General features: G+C 43.2%; 1 protein-coding gene across 1 annotated transcript in view; it reads left to right on the forward strand.

Annotated features, from left to right (window-relative positions):
- The window catches only part of Fgd6 (FYVE, RhoGEF and PH domain containing 6), a 113,067-nt gene that overhangs the window by 27,292 nt on the left and 67,340 nt on the right, over positions 1–18,435 (forward strand). The window contains exon 3 of the mRNA XM_028783025.1: positions 14,192–14,339. Within this exon, the coding sequence (XP_028638858.1) occupies positions 14,192–14,339 (148 nt within the window). The remainder of the gene's footprint in view (positions 1–14,191; positions 14,340–18,435) is intronic.

Below are 18,435 nucleotides of genomic sequence, written 5' to 3' on the forward strand. Positions count from 1 at the left end.
ATTGATCTTGAGCTGAGGTAGAAGAGATCTAGGGTACTAGAAGAGTTCCTTTAGAGACTGTCACTGTGCAGGAAAAAAACCATTGCTGTGGCTTTATCAGACGATAGCAACATGATCTGATTGGTTGGTTGGTTTTTTTGTTTGTTTTTTCTTTCTTTCTCATTTGTGAGGGAGATCAAATGGGAATACCTGTCTTCAACCCGCTCTGCCTTTGATCTTTCCCTAACCAATATTTAAAAAGAAAACATTACTGAGAAATGTTTAAAATAATTGAGACTGGTAAACTTAGGCAGGAAGAACGGGGACTTTAAAACTCTGTGTTAGCTTAATTATAAAGATTATATAGAACTTTTAAAGTTTATAAAACAAAAGGTAAAGATTCTCTTCATTCCTCTTTCCCTGGAGAAAGAAGTCTTTTCTTTCATTGTTTTTCTTTGACTATTGGTTTGTTTTTCTCTTCAATATGGAAAGTTTTAGCACTAATGGAAAGTTTAGGAGTGTCACACTATCTCTGGGAGTCTATTGTTTGATGAACAGGGAAAGAGAGACAGGCTGACTTAGCAGGATCAGAGCCCCATCTTCCTCCGCCCAGGTCTGTGTCCAAAGCCCCAACCAACCGGCTGCTTGTAATCAGGGAGAGCAGCGTGTGCCACAGGCATAGATGGATGGTGCGTGCTTCTGGCTGCTCATTGTCTCTTGCCTGCCGTCTCTGCTGTTTTTAGAAGGAACAAGGGCACTCTGCAAAATGTTCATATCGGGAAGGAAATCAGCAACTTTGTTGCGTTCATAGGATGTTGTTTAGTGTTGGTCTAAGGCACTTTGCTGCTGTTACCATTCTTCCAAGTGATTATTACTATACTGAGAGACACAAAGAATGTGCTTATGGAAGAGTGGAATGTCACCAAGTGAGCCAATGGAAAGTGACTAAAATTCCTTTAGAAAAAAATTCCTTTAGACAGTATAATGCAGAGCCTGAGGATTTTACTGTATGAGTAAGAAGCAACCCAGAAGCATCAAAACTAAGCCCGGAGCCCTAGGAGATGTGCTGCAAGGCTCGCAGGACTTCAGAGTAGGGAGGAGTTCTTTACTCAGACGCTTAGACTCAGATGCTTCAACCGGAGATGAGCAGTTTCACATGACGAATAATGCAGAGGCTCTTCTCCAGTAATCATCTACCTGCTCCTGGATGTTAAGTGTCTTCGGCAATCATGTTTTCCCTTTAGTATTACAGATAATGCGATGTAGGAGAGGATAAAAGGACAGGCAGGCTAGCCCTCTGTACAGTTACTCTGTGAATTACTTTGTGTTGATTCACATAGTCCTCTCAGAGTTCTGGTAGGGAGGCCCACTATTATCTCATTTTATGAATGAGAAAAAACTGAAGCACAGAGAAGTTAAAGAGTTACTAAAATTTCATGAAACCGGTAAGTGCAGGCTGAGACCTAAACACCAGTAGTCTTGGTTCAGAGCAGTTGTAATTATATGGCAGACAAGCAATCCTTTCCCTTAAAAGGCCAGTGGGAAATATTTTATAGTTGGCAGGCTATAACTTTCCTCTTATACCTATCCAACTATACCTATGCAAAACTGTACAAAGACGAGCATGCTTAGTTCCAATAAGACTTTGATTTGTAGGCACATTCCTTTGATAACATGAACTTCATTTTGCAATAGGAAGCGAAGTGCTCTTACTTCATTTCTAAATACAGGTTTCGTACTTCATTAAAGTGGAAAAGGCCTCAGAGACTGCATTTTAAAATTAAAAGTCTGATGTTGTATAACATTTTCACATGTCAAATACTTCCTTTTTTCCCACCCTTTGAAAGGATTTTCACCCTTTGAAAGGATACTTAGCAAGTGCCAGCAATCAGGGGACAGAGGTGGGACTGTCAGTTTGAGCTTAGCCTGGGCTATTAAGACTCTGCATCACAAAAGAAAACAAAAATTCTTAATGTTGTAGGCATTATAAAAATACGTGGCAGGTGGATACACCTAACTGTACTATTCTGTGTCCAGACTCAGATGCTAGGATTAAGTGTAATTCATTCATGCAATACATAGATCAGGTTTGTATTAAATTCTGGACTTACTGGGGTGAGCAAGAACAGATCTGGCCATTTTATTTACTTGATAAACCTTAATGTCTTTCTCTTCTGGTAACTGTTTTTTTATTTTGCTTTGTGTTTTTTAAAAATATTTTTTTAGAGTTATTTTATTTTGTGTTGTAGAATGTTTTTGCTTGCTTATATGTCTGTGGTCTGTGTGCATGACTGGTTCCTGAGAAAGTCAGAAGAGGCATTGGATCCCCTGGAACTGAAGTATGGACAGTTGTAGGTACTAGGAATTGAACTCGGGTCCTCTGCAAGAGCAACAAGTGTCCTTAACCTATTTTATATCTCCAGCCCCTCATTTGTTGTTGCTACTCTTGCTTTGTTTTTTTGTTTTTGCATTTTTCTCCTCAAACCCTTACATATGCCTCTCCTTGGTCTCTTTCACATTTATGACCTCTCTTTTTCGTTAATTATTGCACACACACACACACACACACACACACACACACACCTAGATCCCTAAATAGATAAATACAACATGGTCAGTCTTTGTATTGTCACTGTATGTATGTTTTCAGAGCTGATCTTTAGTATTGTATAACAGTTGATACGCTCTTTCCCTGGGGAAGACTGCTTTGCTCTCAGCACTCCTCAGCTGCCTGCACTTCTTGGTGGAGGGCAGAGGCTTCATGAGCCACTGTCCTCCTCTGTCATTATCAGCTCATGGTTTAGAAGTCAAGTGGTGAGACTTCATGGTTATAGCTCCTGACTTTCCTAAGAGTCACAATCCTACAGCTATCTGGCTGTTCTCTGGCTCTTACAGTCTCTCTACTCCCTCTTCCTCCATGACCCCTGGGCCTTAGGTATAGGAGTTAGGTCGTAGATGTGGTGCCTGGGACTAGGCTCCACAACTCCGCATGCTTATTGCTTGTGGCTTTCTGTAACGGTCTCCATATGCTGCAAAAAGAAGTTTTCTTTGATGAGGGGCGAGACCTACACTTACCTGCCTAGACCCTGAAGATTAGCTTAAATTGTATTTATTTCCTGTCTGCTGGATGTGACAGGCATGCTAGCATTTATTTCATTTAACTTTAATAGCAGGTGGTATTCTTTGCATTTTATGGAACATTTAATTAAAAAGCTCAAGTAGCTAACCAGTTACATATAGGCAAGTGGGAGGGGAAGCCTTGCTTCAAACACAAGTCCGTTCTGGACTAAGACAGTGCTCTCTTCTTTGGACAGCCTCTCCTTTGCTCTTAGACATGTTTGATGATATAAAGAAATGCCTGAAGTTATTCAGAGTGAACCTGTCTATCCCCCTTCTTATATAGACGGTTATTTTTATTTCCTTTACAGTTTTCCCTGACTCTAGTTTTAGATGTCATCATAGTTTGCTTTAACTGTTGAGCTGTCTTGAGGGGCAGTTCTCCAAGATTCTAAAAATAAACAGAATTAGTCAACAGTACAGCTAGTGGGAGGCACCCTGATATGTGGGATTGAGGGAGTGGAGAAAGTCCAAAGTATTACACCTCGCTAAAATCCCTGCTTTAAGGAGTATGAAGCAGGAGGATCATGAGTTTGAGAATCCCAGGCTATAGCGCAGGACTCTGTTCTTAAACAAAGAACAGCTGAAGAAAGGCTGGCTGTGTATTAGTGGTGAAGCACTTATGCCATGTGGGTGAAGCCCTAGGTTCCTTCCTCGGTACTGCATAAAGGGAAAGGCATGGAGGCAAACATCTGCCTGACTCCCATTAGATCCTCTGGTTTTGAGAAAATAGGCCTGTGTCTCCAGGGTACTGTGAGAAAGAATGTTCTATTTGGGTTTCTGGTGCTATTGATTCATAGCTGTTGTAGAGTCGTAGACATTTAAGAGAGATCTTTTCTGTTTCATACATATGGAAGGAAAGTGATGCTGGAATTGTTCATAGGTATCCATGAATAAGAAAGTGAACTAAATTTAGTCACGAGTGACAATTTAACCCTGTTTGACATCGCCTTCTTACAGGCGCCCAAGTCCCTTGCTTTCCTTTTCCTCACAGGGAAGTTCTAGGTACAGTTGTAGTTTCTGTTAGGAACTGAGACGCTTAACAGAGCTGTATAAAATCTGGGAATGAAAGCAGACATCCCTTGGGCTTAACTACTGTTTCCTTTTCCTTCCCTCATGCTTTATTATAGTCTGTGTGTCATGTAACATTTAACATGCTGTAACATGGGACATGCCACATTACTGCGGTATTACCTCAATGCCTTTGGTTTGAGTACTGCTCGAACCTATCACGAACCTGTTTAGGTATCTTTACAAAATACAGTTTGGCATATGCAAAGCCTACTTTAGATACCCCTCAATGTGCTTGTTCAGGATAATTATTTTAGAAAAGCCCAGTGCACCTGCTTGTGCACCTCAGGGTCCTGGAGGATGACAGTCCCTCTGCTGGTCATTTTAGTTGGTTCCTCTCTACCTTGTTAGTGAGTGAGGGATTCTTATCCTAGGATCATGGCTTTCACTGAGCACACAAAGTTCTGCACCCACTGAAGGTCAACGTACATTCACAGCTGGAGAGGGAGGATACCAGATACCATGCAACACTACATGGGAATAAAATGAATCCCCAGGAACTAAGGAAGCCGGACATTGTATCTCAAGAAGGTGGAATAACCCTTGGTTCCTACAGGAAGTTTATTATGATTGGTTTATTCTAGTAATTCCCTGAACAGATGGATAATATGATTGTTTGGCCGTGTCTGAGGACCTGTTCCAGTAAAACAAAGATTAGAGGAGAATTTGGGGTTAGCCACTCAGGCCCCTTCACTCGCCCCAGATATCAAGGGAGAAATCGGCTCCTCCTTTTTGTCCTTATGCTAGTGCAGTGTTTGTACCAAGTCACAATCAAGAGTACGGCACATCTTCACATTTTCCAAAAGTCTCACCACCTCCACAGTGCCCACTGGGACGAATTAAGATTATGATGACATGACATTCGAGGAAGCAGCGTGGCACACACAAGTGACCCAGGACTAGTAGTCGCCCTGAGAGGAGATACCCACAGGGGGAGCTTTCATTTTAAATCAGTCTCACCTCCTCGCCGGCCCCGCTGCTGGCTCCTTCCTGAACACTGGATCTTGGCAGAGCTTCAGGGAGAGCGAGGTCTGGATTCTCAGTGCTCTTGGGGCTGATGGTTGTCTGTTCTTCCTTGGCTCCCTGCCAGGCAGTTACTATTAGCAGCAGAAGTGCCTATCCCATTCCTCCCCCATCTCCTCTTTGTTCATGTCACTCGCTATGTCATTTCCAACCCGCCTCTAAGTTGCATCCTGAGTCCTTACTCTTTTTAAGATAATGGTTCCTTTACTATGTGTATCCTAAATCCTTCTTCTTTATCTGTTTTGGAAGGCCACACTTAGTGGGGGGGGGAGGAATAATAAAATTGATAGTTTGAATTCTTTAACTAATCCTAATGGATTATCTTTAGCCTCTAGAATGATGAATAATAGATACATAATAGGCTCTCAGATTGTTTTTTGTAGAAATAAAGGGTATAGTTGCCTTATTTTAAGTCCTGTCTGATATGCCAGTAAAGTTTATGTATATGTGTAAATATACATGCACGGGTTTGCAAATAGGAAGTGACCTTCTGTGTCCCTCTCATGCTCATTGTTTCTAGTGGCCCTTATTTGGGCTGGCACTAAATAAATACATATTCTGCCTTGAGGAAGTAAAGGAATAAATGATATTGGGTCCACAATACCTAAAAACTTTTCAGTTTTCAATAACAGAAACATGACATGGACTGGAGAGATGGTTCAGTATTTAAGAGCACTGACTGCTCTTCCAGAGGTCCTGAGTTCAATTCCCAGCACCCACATAGCAGCTTACAATCATCTGTAACTGTAGGCCCATGAATGTGTATGCGCAGACAAAAGCACCCATATAAGTGGATCTTTAGTAAAGAGAAAAAGAAACATCAGTTTTTGGTTCGCTAATAAACTAGGTTAGACACCGGCTCTATTTTATTGGTGGAAGCTTTATGATCAGTAGAGTGGTTTTCTGTTGGTTTGACAGAAGGGTTGCAGCCTGCACTGCTGGAAGTTTATTTTAAGGAATCATTCCTCCAAGCCTTCCACACTTGAAAACAGTGAAGTTGCTGATATGAGGTCGCTATTTTAGCTCAGTACTTGTTTTGGTGTAGACTTTTATAAAATTCTTTTCACTTCTAGGCTAGAAACAGCACAGACCTGACCTGGCTGCCTCCCATCTAGGCTGGGGGTGGGGAGTAAGATACTGGACTGTGCTCAGCTGGAGTTCCTTTACTATCTACTGGGCGAGCCGGACCCAGAACTGATCCTGCTTACAGGCCAGGGAGTCCCCCAGTGAAAGATGGAGCACCATGGGAGACATCCCACGTAGTGTGTTCACCTTGGCATAGGCTACCAGTTTAATGGTTACTCTTTGGCCCCAGTTACTGACCTTTGGTGTTTTGTTTTTTGAAGCCATCAACTGGCTAGTCATTGTTCTTGAGAGTTGATGACGTAGCTTAGTTGTACAGTGCTTGCCTAGTATGTGTGGCTTATCCATTACTGAAGGACTTATTATGCCAAACGAGCTCCCTACAGACTAAAGGAAAGAAGCAGTCTATGTATTCTTGTATTCTGAGAGTTAAAAGATTTCTGTGCTATGCTGTGTGTGTGTGTATGTGTGTGTGTGTGTGTGTGTGTGTGTGTGTTTTGTTTGAGAGGGGCTCTCTGAGTACAGGCTGACCCATGTACATGTATAAGGATGCTCTTGAACTCCTAATCTTCCTACCTTCCCCTCCCAGGTGCCGGGACTGTAGGTTGTTCAACCACAGGATTTTTTACAAATTGTTTTTAAAGATTACCATACAGAAAATGTGCAGACTTCTAAGCCTGGGAGTTGGATAGAAAGTGAACTGTAGGAACACTCACATACATGCATTCATGCTTTGCTCTACCATCCATCTGACGTGTTGAGGTTTTTGTTGTTGTTGCTTTTGGTTTTGAGACAAAGTCTTACTATGTAGGTCAAGCTAGAACGCTATAGCCTAGGCAGACCTTGAACTCACACTCCTCCTGCCTCTGTCTTCTACGTGAGTTTGCAGGTATGTAACTGCTACAACTGTTTGTGGTATGGGCTCTGATGAAGTAATAATGAATGAGGATAGCAGGGTTTTTTTTTTTTTTTTTCGAGACAGGGTTTCTCTGTGTAGCCCGGGCTGTCCTGGAACTCACTCTGTAGACCAGGCTAGCCTCGAACTCAGAAATCCGCCTGCCTCTGCCTCCCAAGTGCTGGGATTAAAGGCGTGCGCCACCACCACCTGGCTATATAGCAGGTTTTTTAATGTAGCAAAATGAGTAGAGAATTTAGCTGAACAGCAGAATGTTTTTCTATCATGCTTGTGGCTCTGGGTTCAGTCCCTGTTACTACTGAAAAGCAGAATGCACCACAGTGCTTTCTTCAGAACTTCAGTCGTCAGTGTATCCAGAGTCTCTCCAGGGATAGCCTGTGGACATATGTCAGCATATTTGTACATGTACACATACATTCTTACGTATGTTTAAAAAGAGTGTGTGTATGTGTGTGTGTATGTGTGTGTGTTAGTTACTGAGGATTAAATCCAGGGCCTCACACATGCTAGGCATGGGCTGTAAAACTGAGCTGCAATCCTCAATTCTCGAAAGCACATTTTTGAAATATTTTTTGTGTATTCATTTTTCTTCTCCACAGATAGAAGCACTGTGTCCTGATCTTGTAACCCACCAATATTGGCCAGAGGACAAGCAATATTGTGCACAGATCTAACTTCTTTCCGAATAGGTGCTTAACCATTGAGCATAAGAGCCTCCCAGCTTTAGTCTTCTATCACAGCCATTGCTGGAAGCTCCTTTTAAAAAAGAGCAGCTCCTTTTCAGTTCAGCCTTAATGACTTGTTAACTGATTACATAAAGGGCTATAGTCGTCTGCATAGTTGCTTTCATACTTAGTATTTTTAATTTTTTTTTCTTAAGCCATTTTCAGAGTTGACCTGTGAAGACTATCTTTAAGGTGTCAGCTTCAAGGGTCAGATTCAGAGATTGTTTTAGTTTTTAGTTGATATGGCCAAGTTTGAAGAATCCTCATAATAAATGCAGCCCTGGGGAAGGGATGGCGATGCTATTTACAAGGGCTGGACACTGAAGAGCATATGTTGACCAAGTCTACCACCGAAGCCCATTTTCTTTCCTTTGTCTCACAGTCTCTCAGAGCCAGTTTAAAATAATCTCTAGCTCATATTTCAGGGGAGCAAGGTACCTTCTCAAGCACAGAGCTGAGCTTGCTATATCTTTTTAATTCATATTTAAAAAGGTATTTTTGGGATGGAGCACTTGTTCTCTTTGACTTGCATGGAGGTCAGAGGACAGCCCGGGGAGTCCATTCTTCTCTTCCATCATGTACATTCTAAGGATTGAACTCGAGTCCTTAGGCTTGGTGGCAGTCACCTTCACTCACTGAGCCATCTCACTGGCCCAGCTTGATAGTTTCAGAGGCTTGACTGGTAGCACCTCTGACATTCATGAACCAAAACACTATCGTGTATGTTCTATATGCATGATATATTTGTATATTTCATTTGTTTTTCTTTATCTTGGTTAACAGACTCCTACTATCCCACCCATTTAAATTTTTAAGAATGTTTATTCTGTATTAATAAGTTTTTAACTGAAAAAGATTAATGCACTGTTTACATGCTACAGGGTTTTTTTTTGTTTTGTTTTTTGTTTTCTTTGTTTTGTTTTGTTTTGTTTTTGGCTGATATGATATCGAAACTTTGTGCTTTCATTTATTTGTTTTCCTGATATGTCTTTTTAGATCTTCTGTGTTGTCCTGGAATCCAACAATTCTTCGGCCACAGCTTCCCAACAGTTGGGGTTATAGGTGTTTGTCACCATATAACCCCATGAATCATTACTTTCTAAAATTAAAATTTTGCAGCTGGGAGTTCAGACAGGATGATCAAAAGTTAAGGCCAGCCTGAGACTACAAAGTAAGGCCCTGTCTCAAAGGGAGAACAGAAAAGAGTGGAGGGGGAAGGCTAACACGGCTGTGGGGAGACCTTCAGAGGACTCCATTACCTCCCTGTAGAGTCACATTGTTGACTGCAGTGCTTGGGCAGGTCAGGTAACTCTGACTCTGTTAGCTCTTTTCAGTTGCCCCCTAGACTCTGCACATGCTGTCCTGTATGTGGAAAACCTAAAAACATGACAGGCATATATGACTCCTCAGAGGTCTACTGGCAGGTGAAATGACCAGCATGCTTATTTTGTTGGCTATGGCAGGTTTTTTATAAAGCAATCAAAACCACCCTGCTTGTTTTAGGGGAAATTTTAGGTGTACTATAAGATCTCAGAGTGGACTTTAGTAAGAATGGCTTGGGGCTAGTATTTGTAGCTCAGCAGTAAAGCCTTTGCTTACTTAGTGTGCAGGAATCCCTGGGTTCCATCTCCTGCACCATGAAGAGAAACAAAACAAAAACAAACAAAACTATTCGAGAAAAGGTTTTCAGATCTGTGTTGCTATTGATTTGATTCATGGTTTTCCTGTGACACTGGAACCAGTCTTAAATGAGAATTGAAGTATCTACTTTCTGGTGAAATTATGAAGCTGTTAGCTTTACATAATAATGGATTGATCATTAATTTACTCTTTCCCAGCTTTATGTAATAATGGATTGATCATTAAATTACTCGTTCCTATATAGTGTTCATCCTTCAAGTCCCTCAATCTTGCTTGGAGCACACAATCTTATAGTCACAACTCGGAATCCCTTAACAGCACCCTGAGGATGTTCGTGTGGTGTGTTCTCTTCAGACTGAGCCAGGGTGAGGGGTGGAAGATGGAAAGCCTGGAGTTGAGAAGAATCACATGCTTTGTGTTGGTAACAAGACAGAAACTTCAGAAGCATCAGGCGTTATCCTGGGTGTCTTTGCTCAAACTTGAGAGAAGTTAGGTAGCTAGGCTGCACACACTGCCTCTCTGTCTGTTCACCCTGCTGTCTTCCTTCTCTTACTGAAGTGTTTAGTTAGTGCCAGTGAATAAGGGTGTTTCTGTGGTGAGCTCTGGTTCAACTCTGCAGGTTTTATGTTTGTAAATCCTATGAGAAGTCAATGAAATGTTTTCTAAGGAGAACTGTTGCTGTAAAGTTTTTATGTGATATTTGACGTATTTTCCAGTGAGGATATTCTGTCCACAGAGAATCCAGCATGGGAAAATTTAACTTTCTAACCTGACTCTGTAAAGTGATTACAGAGACCTTGGCACTTGGACTTGAAGGACCATGCCTATCGATAGGAGTTGATCTCTGGCTTTGTTTTCTCTTGACCTGTCTGCTTCCAGAAGCACATCTGACTTGGAAAGGATGGCTCAGGGAGGTAGTGTGTGTTCTGGCTGCTGTCGAAGCTTGCTTTACCTTCTTTTCTACCATTACGTAGGGACCAACTGGGCAGGAAGATGTGGAGGAAACACCATGCTGTTCCTTTAGCCCGCAAAACTGACAGTGTTAGGTATTAACCTCCAAGGGAAAACTGAGCATAGACCAGTTCCTTACGGCAGGACTGGCATCAGTAAGGACCACTGATCGTGTTCTCAGGAGTCTAGATTTATCTAGGGTGACTTGGAAGCTACATACAGGTCATTATGTGAGTAAACAGGTTAGTGACTGAGTGTAGTTCGTGAGTGCTGCTCTGTTCGGACCGATGTCACTTACTTGGATTCTTCAAGTCTTCCATTAGTTTTTTGTTTTGTTTTTTCTTCCCTTATACATCCATCCTTCCTCCATCCCATGTAGCCAACTTCATCCTTTCACCATTAAAAATGGTGAAAAGAGCTGGGTGGTGACACACACCTTCAATCCCAGCACGTGGATCTACAGAGAAAGTTCCAGAACAGCCAGTTACACGAGATATTCCATGTTAGGCAGCACACTGAGATTCAGCTGAAAACACGGTTGTCTTGTACTTACACGTTAAGGAGGGAAGCTAGGGATTATGTTGCCATGGTATGAGGTGCTTTAGAGTCCAGAAGAGAAACAGGCCAATCTGTGATGAGGAGATAGAGGAGTCTGGGAAGGTCTTAGTAAGCAATCTTTGGAAGTCCGGTGTCTCACTGTTTTATATCAGGAAGTTTGGATTCATGGAGTTCTGGTGTCACTTGCTGTGGCATTGGGAATGACCCAGGATCTTGTTCATGCTAGAAAAACACTCTGCTACTCGGCAATATACTCAACCCTGCCCATGTTTAAAGCTTCTTTCCCCTGCTCTTAAATAGTGATCTTTGCACTTTCCTTCATTTCTGGAGCTTGTTTGGTTGTTGTTTCCTGCTTTGATTTTAGAGTCCAGCTTGGCCTCAAACTCGTGATCCCCATGTCTCGGCCTCCTGACTGCTAGGATTACAGGTGTGTGCCCTCTCATTTTCCCTTGAGTTCCATAAGTAGCTGTCTTTTTTTTGTTGTTTTGTTTTGTTTTTCGAGACAAGGTTTCTCTGTATAGCCCTGGCTGTCCTGGAACTCACTCTGTAGACAAGGCTAGCCTCAAACTCAGAAATCCGCCTGCATCTGACTCCCAAGTGCTGGGATTAAAGGCGTGCACCACCACTGCCGGGCTAGTAGCTGTCTTCTTAATAAAGCCCTTTTAAATGTTTGACTGAGGATCACTGTCAGCTCTAACCAAAATCAATACCCTGCTTCTCTACCACGTATCACCTGACATCCCTGTGTCCAGAAAAGTCCAGAGAGGCTAATAGGAAAAAGCCTCGCTAGGACAGGACTTCTTGTGCTACTGGATCTTGACTTTCCAGGTAATGCTGATAACAACTCAGACATTTAACATGTGCTGAGTGAGGTAGCAAGGCTCTGGAGACAGTCAAAAGAGGTAAAGAACTAAGGGGAAGGTAGACAAGTAGACGGGTAAGCTCAGTGGGAGACCCTTCCTTGGTTCCCAGCACAGCCAACACTCTTCCTCCCCCAGGGTAAAGGTACATTTCCTTCTGTCTACATGGATGAGCCCTTTGTTCAACAGCTTGTTTATTTTTATTTATTCTTGCCAATGCAAATCAAAAACTAACAACCCAGCCGAGTTGGCTCTGGTCCCTGTTCCCCAGGGACAGCTAATTTTGTCAGTGATCTGACTGGAAAATCCCTGCCTCCCTCCCACCCCAGGATGTGAGTCTCCTGCCTGTCCAGGCCACCTATGATAAAGGTGTGCATCCACCCAGTTGAGTGATAAGAGGCCCTAGCCACTGAGTAACAGGAAGCCAAGTCTTTGGTGGTAGGAGGTGTTCCTTTTGGCATTTTGCCTAGATCTAGCTCCTTTGTTGTGCAGCCGTTGAACTGCAGGAATGGCTTCTGAAGCAAGCCTGTGATTCTACGGTGTAATCAGGACCTGGCAGAAAGTTTATCCTTAGCTTTTAAGATTCACATTAGAAACTTATAATCTGGAGCTCTGGCAGCTGAGCGACCTGCCAGTGGCCTGAAAAAGAGCCACCGCAGGACTGCGCTGCAGATGTGTTTGTTCTGCCAGGGTGTTTTCCTGACCATTTGCTTTGGGTCTTCTACTATTCCACAGATGCTCTGAGTAACATCAGAAAAGCAGTTCTCTTATCTGCTGAGACAGCTTCGCACTGTAGCCCGAACTCACAGCCAGCCGTTTACTCAAAGCCCCAGATGCTGGGGTTACACCCAGCCTGGTCTCAGGTAGTTTGTAAAAGCATCTTGTTTCTGAGTGTGTACATCCTTTGCTCAGCTGGTTTCCATCAGCCGCCTGGGGAACTTTACCATGGAATTCCCCTGACAGATTGGATTGAAAGAGTGGCTGTTCGTTAGCTCCATGAGATCTGTCTCTGCGCATACTAACAAACCTTAGTGAGCTCAGGCTGACAGGGAAGAGCAGGTAAGTGTCCTGGAAGTGCTTTCCCAGCTTCAGGCTGAGTCACAGTCTCCTGGAGGGCAGGTTCAAATGACCTCATTAGGTGGCTGGGCTCTGTCCTGTTAGTTTCTGTAGGTTAGAGCCTGAGACCCTGTGTCTGCTGTCCTGCTTACATCTTAAGCTGCAGGAACTTGTCAGGGATAACTAAGGTGGTGGCCACATGGTCTTCATTACTCCCACACTGTTGACTGCTGCTTACCTAAGCAGGGCCTCCTGAGGTTTACGATTTGACACTTTGTTTTTGTTGTTGTTTTGTTGTTGTTTTTAAATACTGTGGCCCAAGGTCTCAACAAGTCTTCTAGTACACTTCCTGTAAGTCCTCCTGGTTTGTACCAGGAATCAGTACAGACTCAGCCTTCAAACGGAAGGACTGGTGGAAACGTAGACTGGAGGCTGCTGGGAAACTTGCTCTCCAGTCACCTTCCTGTCATCAGTGATGTTTAATTTGTACTGAAGTTAAATTTTAAACGGAATGAATTTGAGTTTAGAACAGCTGAGTCAGAAAGGAGAAGGTAGTGTTAGGTTTACCTGGCTTTTCCCAGTTCCTCCAAATCTCTTAGGTGAGTCTCTCAAATGACTAGGATAAGGTGAAAAGGGAGAGATTTAGAATTCGGCACTTGATCCAGCTTGTTCCCTGGCAGCCACCATGTTCCCACTGCTCTGGCTCTGGACTGCGGCTCTAGCTATAGAAAGACCGGCCCTGGTACCCATGAGATGCCAGTATGGGGGAATGGCTCTCCCAACCCACCCATGCTGTTCCCTGCAAAGCTTGGCTGAGCCCCTGATAATACCCGCCATCCTCTTGGTACCCGGTAGAAATGAGACTCTTAAAGCTTACTGATTATCTAAAGGATTTATATATTTAGAAATGCTCAATCAACAAGATACCCACACAATTAAAGTTGTTCCCCAATATCTAACCTTTTGATAGAAGTTGCTACCCAGGGCAGCTTTTGACCGATCCATGGTTCTCCATGGCTGCTCCCTCTCTTTTTTTTCTCCCCTTCCTCTCTCTCGCAACTCCTCACTCTGCCTACCTTTCATACTGCCCAATCACCGAGCTTTTTTTGCAAATGTAGGAGGGGGGAAATATCCCCCTACAGTAAGGTACTTGGTTCTGGTTTGGTTTAGCCAGCACTTCCTTTTATTAATGGGCATTTCTCTTGATGCAGTTCTGGAACATCCCAGGAGGGGCAGGATGATCTCCAGCTTGGTCCCAGTGACCTGCCTTCTGACGAGGAAGTCATCAATAGTTCTGATGAAGATGACATCAGCTCCGAGTCCAGTAAAGGGGAGCCAGACCCACTGGAGGATAAACAGGTATATTTTGGTAATTAATTATTTCTGATTTTGTTTTTCTTGTCCTGCTGCTGTATGAGAATGCTGTCTGTCACCCTGGAAGGAAAACAACAGCAACCGTAGCCAGTTAGTCTGCAAAGGCTTTTCCAGTTTAAGTTTGTTCCTGCATCTAAAATGTTATGTATCCAGTTATGTATCACCTAAGGATTATTTAGTGGATTTTGATAAATTGTTTTACTAATGTTCACTGGCTTTTTATATATGCATTTATATATGTGGGTATTGGCATATCTATTGATTAATAACAAATCTCTCTTAGGGGTTATTCTTGTCCTGATACTCATTCTAACCTTCTTTGTTGTGGTTGTTTGATTGTTTTTTTGTTTTGTTTTTTTTTTTGTTTTTTGTTTTTTTTTTTTTTTTTGGTTTTTTGAGACAGGGTTTCTCTCTATAGCCCAGGCTGTCCTGGAACTCACTCTGTAGACCAAGCTGGCCTCAAACTCAGAAATCCACCTGCCTCTGCTTCCTAAGTGCTGGGATTAAAGGCGTGCGCCACCACCGCCCGGCTTTGTTTGATTGTTTTATCTTGTTTTATGTTCGTGGGTTCTGCATGTCTATCTCAAATCCCCTGGAGTTTGAGTTATAGACAGCTCTAAGCTGCCATGTGGGTACTGAGAATTGAACCTGGGTCCTTTGGAAGATCAGCCAGTGCTCTTAAACACTGAGCCATCTCTCCAGCATGTACGTCTGTGTGTGTGTGTGTGTGTGTGTGTGTGTGTGTGTGACAGAAAGAGAGAGAGAGAGAGAGAGAGAGAGAGAGAGAGAGAGAGAGAGAGAGAGAATGTCAGTATAAGTATAACCCTGTCTGGCACTGAATCATAGTAATCCTCCTGCCTCAGCCTTCTCTGAGTCTTGAGATTATAGGTAGGAACACCACACCCAGAGGAGTTAAGTTTCTTGAAAGATGGAAATTATATGCATTGAGGCTTGATGACATCTTTAAAGAAGAACTTCTCAAGCAAACCTACTGTGTGTGGGTGGATGGGGGAAGCATGCTTCGGCGAGCAGGCTTCTGTGCCACATTCAAAGGGTCAGGATCCACACTGCAGGAGTCGGTTCTCTCCTTGCCTGCCCTGTGGCCTCCGGGTTCAAACTCAGGTCGTCAGGCTTGGCAGGGAGTCTCTTTGTCCACTGAGCTCTCTTGCTGGTACTTGATCGTGTCTTTCTCAGGACAGAATAAAGATTGCTGCTTGTACTGGTTAATTCCCACATCACTGTGGCAAAATACCTGACAAGAAACACGTGTAAGGGAAGAAGGGTATGTTTTGGCTCACAGTTCAGGGCCCACCAGTCATGCTAGTGGGAGCTTGAGGCTGGGCACGCCTAGTCCTAGCTTCCAGTTTGCTGTCCCTTGTATTCAGTGCAGATCTCCAGCCCACAGAATGGTGCCACCCACCTACAGTGCAGGTGGGTTTTCTCATGTAAACTAATGGGGATTGTCATAGGATCATTACTGCTGTTATGAAGTGCCATGACCAAAAGCAGCTTGGGGAGGAAAGGGTTTATTTGGGTTACACATCCTGAATCACAGCCCACTGATGGAAGCAGGGGCTGCTGATGGAGAGGCCATGGCTTGCTCCTCATGGTTTGCTCAGCCACCATGGTTTCTTATAGCACCCAGGACTGCCAGCCCAGACTACTACCTACAAAGGTTAGTCACTAATTAAGAAAATGGCATGTAGCCCAGTCTTGTGAAGACGTTTTCTCAAGTGAGGGTTCTCACCTCTCAGATGAGTCTATCGTGTATCAGGTTGACTTAGCCAGCACAGGGATAGTCCTTCATAGGTGTTCCCTGAAGTTTATCCCCTGTGTTACTCTAAATCCTGTCAAGATGACTATGAATATATTAACTGTCTCACTGTTACTAATATAATGATCATTTTCTTAAAATAATCCATTGTGTGTGTGTGTGTGTTATGTGTGTGTATACATTCATATGTGTGTGTGTTATGTGTGTATGCATTTGTGTGTGTGTGTGTGTATGTGTTTGGGAGACATGACAATTGTCCATATGTTTATAAAGGTTTAGGATCTGTGATAGGGAAATTCATTTTAGTTTATTGTAAACATCTGTATGTTGCAGATAAAGAATGCTGCTTGTACTGGTTAATTCCCACATCACTGTGGCAAAATACCTGACAAGAAACACGTGTAATCATATCTCTTTGAGTAAAGGTATTGTGAAAAGGAGAAATTGAACATACCCACAGTATCCCCAGGGTATACTGCAGTGTTACCGAACAGGATCCTTACCGTGTAGCAAGCTGAGGAGAAAATGCTGGTCCCCTGATTCCTTGTCATAATTTACTAAGCCATTATGGTTCCATCTTAACGTTTTGTTGGTCTGTTTAAATTTGCTTCCACCTTTAAATGAGTGGCCCACTGCGGTTATCTAAAATTGAGTCCAGGGCTGGAGAGCTGGCTCAGGGGTTAGGAGCGCTTGTGGCTCTTAGAGTCAGAACCCTCATAATGGCTCATGACCGTCTGTAACTCTAGTTCCAAGGGGTCTGACACCCTCTTCTGACTTTGGCATGTGGTGCACATACATACGTGCAGGCAAAACACATAAAATAGTTAATAAATAAATATAAGAAAATTGGTTTCCAGCTATGATTTGGGTAACATGAAGCAAATTACTTAATCTTTTTGACTTAAAGAATGGCAAATTAAAACAAAATAATACTTATAAATGATTTGATATGGGAAAAATGTAGAATATTTTCCAGTATGGGGTTTAAGCTCAGTGATGATTTGGTTTTTGCTGATGAGAATTTCTTATCCGGATGTGACAGCACGAATTGGCAATTCTAGTTGGGAGGCTGAGACAGGAGGAGTTCAAGGCTATCCAGATTAGCATGGGCTGTAGAGTAAGACACTGTCTTAAAAACAATCAGATACCCCAGACACGAGACACACATACACACAGGCACATCAGGATCAACTCTCACACCAAGTTGTTGGAAGCAATCAATAAAACTTATTTAGGCAGGTGGATCTGTAAGGCTCCCAACAGCTAGGTGACTATCACAGATTGTCACAGGCACACAGAGCCGTCTAGGGGTTTATTTGACTGTCGTGGAGCCTTACTCACCTGCCTCACACTCTAGTTTACAAGTTCACTTTCTGTGTTGCTTCTTGGACACGTTGCTTCTATAGGTATGTAGAGGATAGCCCTCACGTGCCAGGTAGTATCCAGGTTTGTTAGAGATCAGCAGTGATCACGGCCCATGCTTTTGGGGTGCTCACATCCAGGTGGAGGAAGAGGGATCAAAATACACCAACAGGAAGAACCTCAGTGTTTCCAGCGATGTGCCAGGAACCGTCGTAGCTACTTTGGATGAAAGCCTCTGAGAAAGTGATATTTGACTAGAATTTAAATGACTGTGAAGAGCCAAAGCCTGTGGGGAGTTTGAGAAAGAACATTCAAACAGCATTGTGTGAGAGCCGTAATTAAAACCAGGCTTTAGTTCCTTTGATGAGTGACCCTTGCTCGCTCTTCCTGATTCAAAGTGTTGTTTTGTCCTGTTCTTTTTCACTTGAACCTTTTCCAGTTCCTCTGGAAGTGGTATCTTCCACATAGATATCTCCACATGGCACTGGGGGGTCATACTGGGAGAAAGACAAGCTCTGACTGGTTCCACGGTTCTTCCCAAGATCATGTTCTGTCACTGCGGGGCTGACACCTTCATTTTGTGGTCAGTGGAGACTCCTGAGGTCCCTTCTGTCGTTGTGTATGCCTTTCCTTCCAGTCCTGCTTCTGTTTCATTGTCACATGTCCTTTTGTGCCACGATGACATATCCCTGCTAAATCTTTATCTTTTTAAACATTTTGTGTGTGTGTTTGTGTGTGTGTGTGTGTGTGTGTGTGTCTATCTGTGTGAGCATATGCACCATCACAGATTCATAGAAGTCAGGAACAATTTTTTAAGTGGGACTGTTTTTCAGTTAATTGCAGACATGTAACATTTCATCCCTCCCTCCCTCCCTCCTTCCCTCCCTCCCTCCCTTCCTTCTTTCCTTCCTTCTTCCCTCCCTCCTTCCCTTCCTCCCTCCCTCC

Source organism: Grammomys surdaster, unplaced genomic scaffold (assembly GCF_004785775.1).
Source record: "Grammomys surdaster isolate TR1022 unplaced genomic scaffold, NIH_TR_1.0 958, whole genome shotgun sequence".
Taxonomy (NCBI): domain Eukaryota; kingdom Metazoa; phylum Chordata; class Mammalia; order Rodentia; family Muridae; genus Grammomys; species Grammomys surdaster.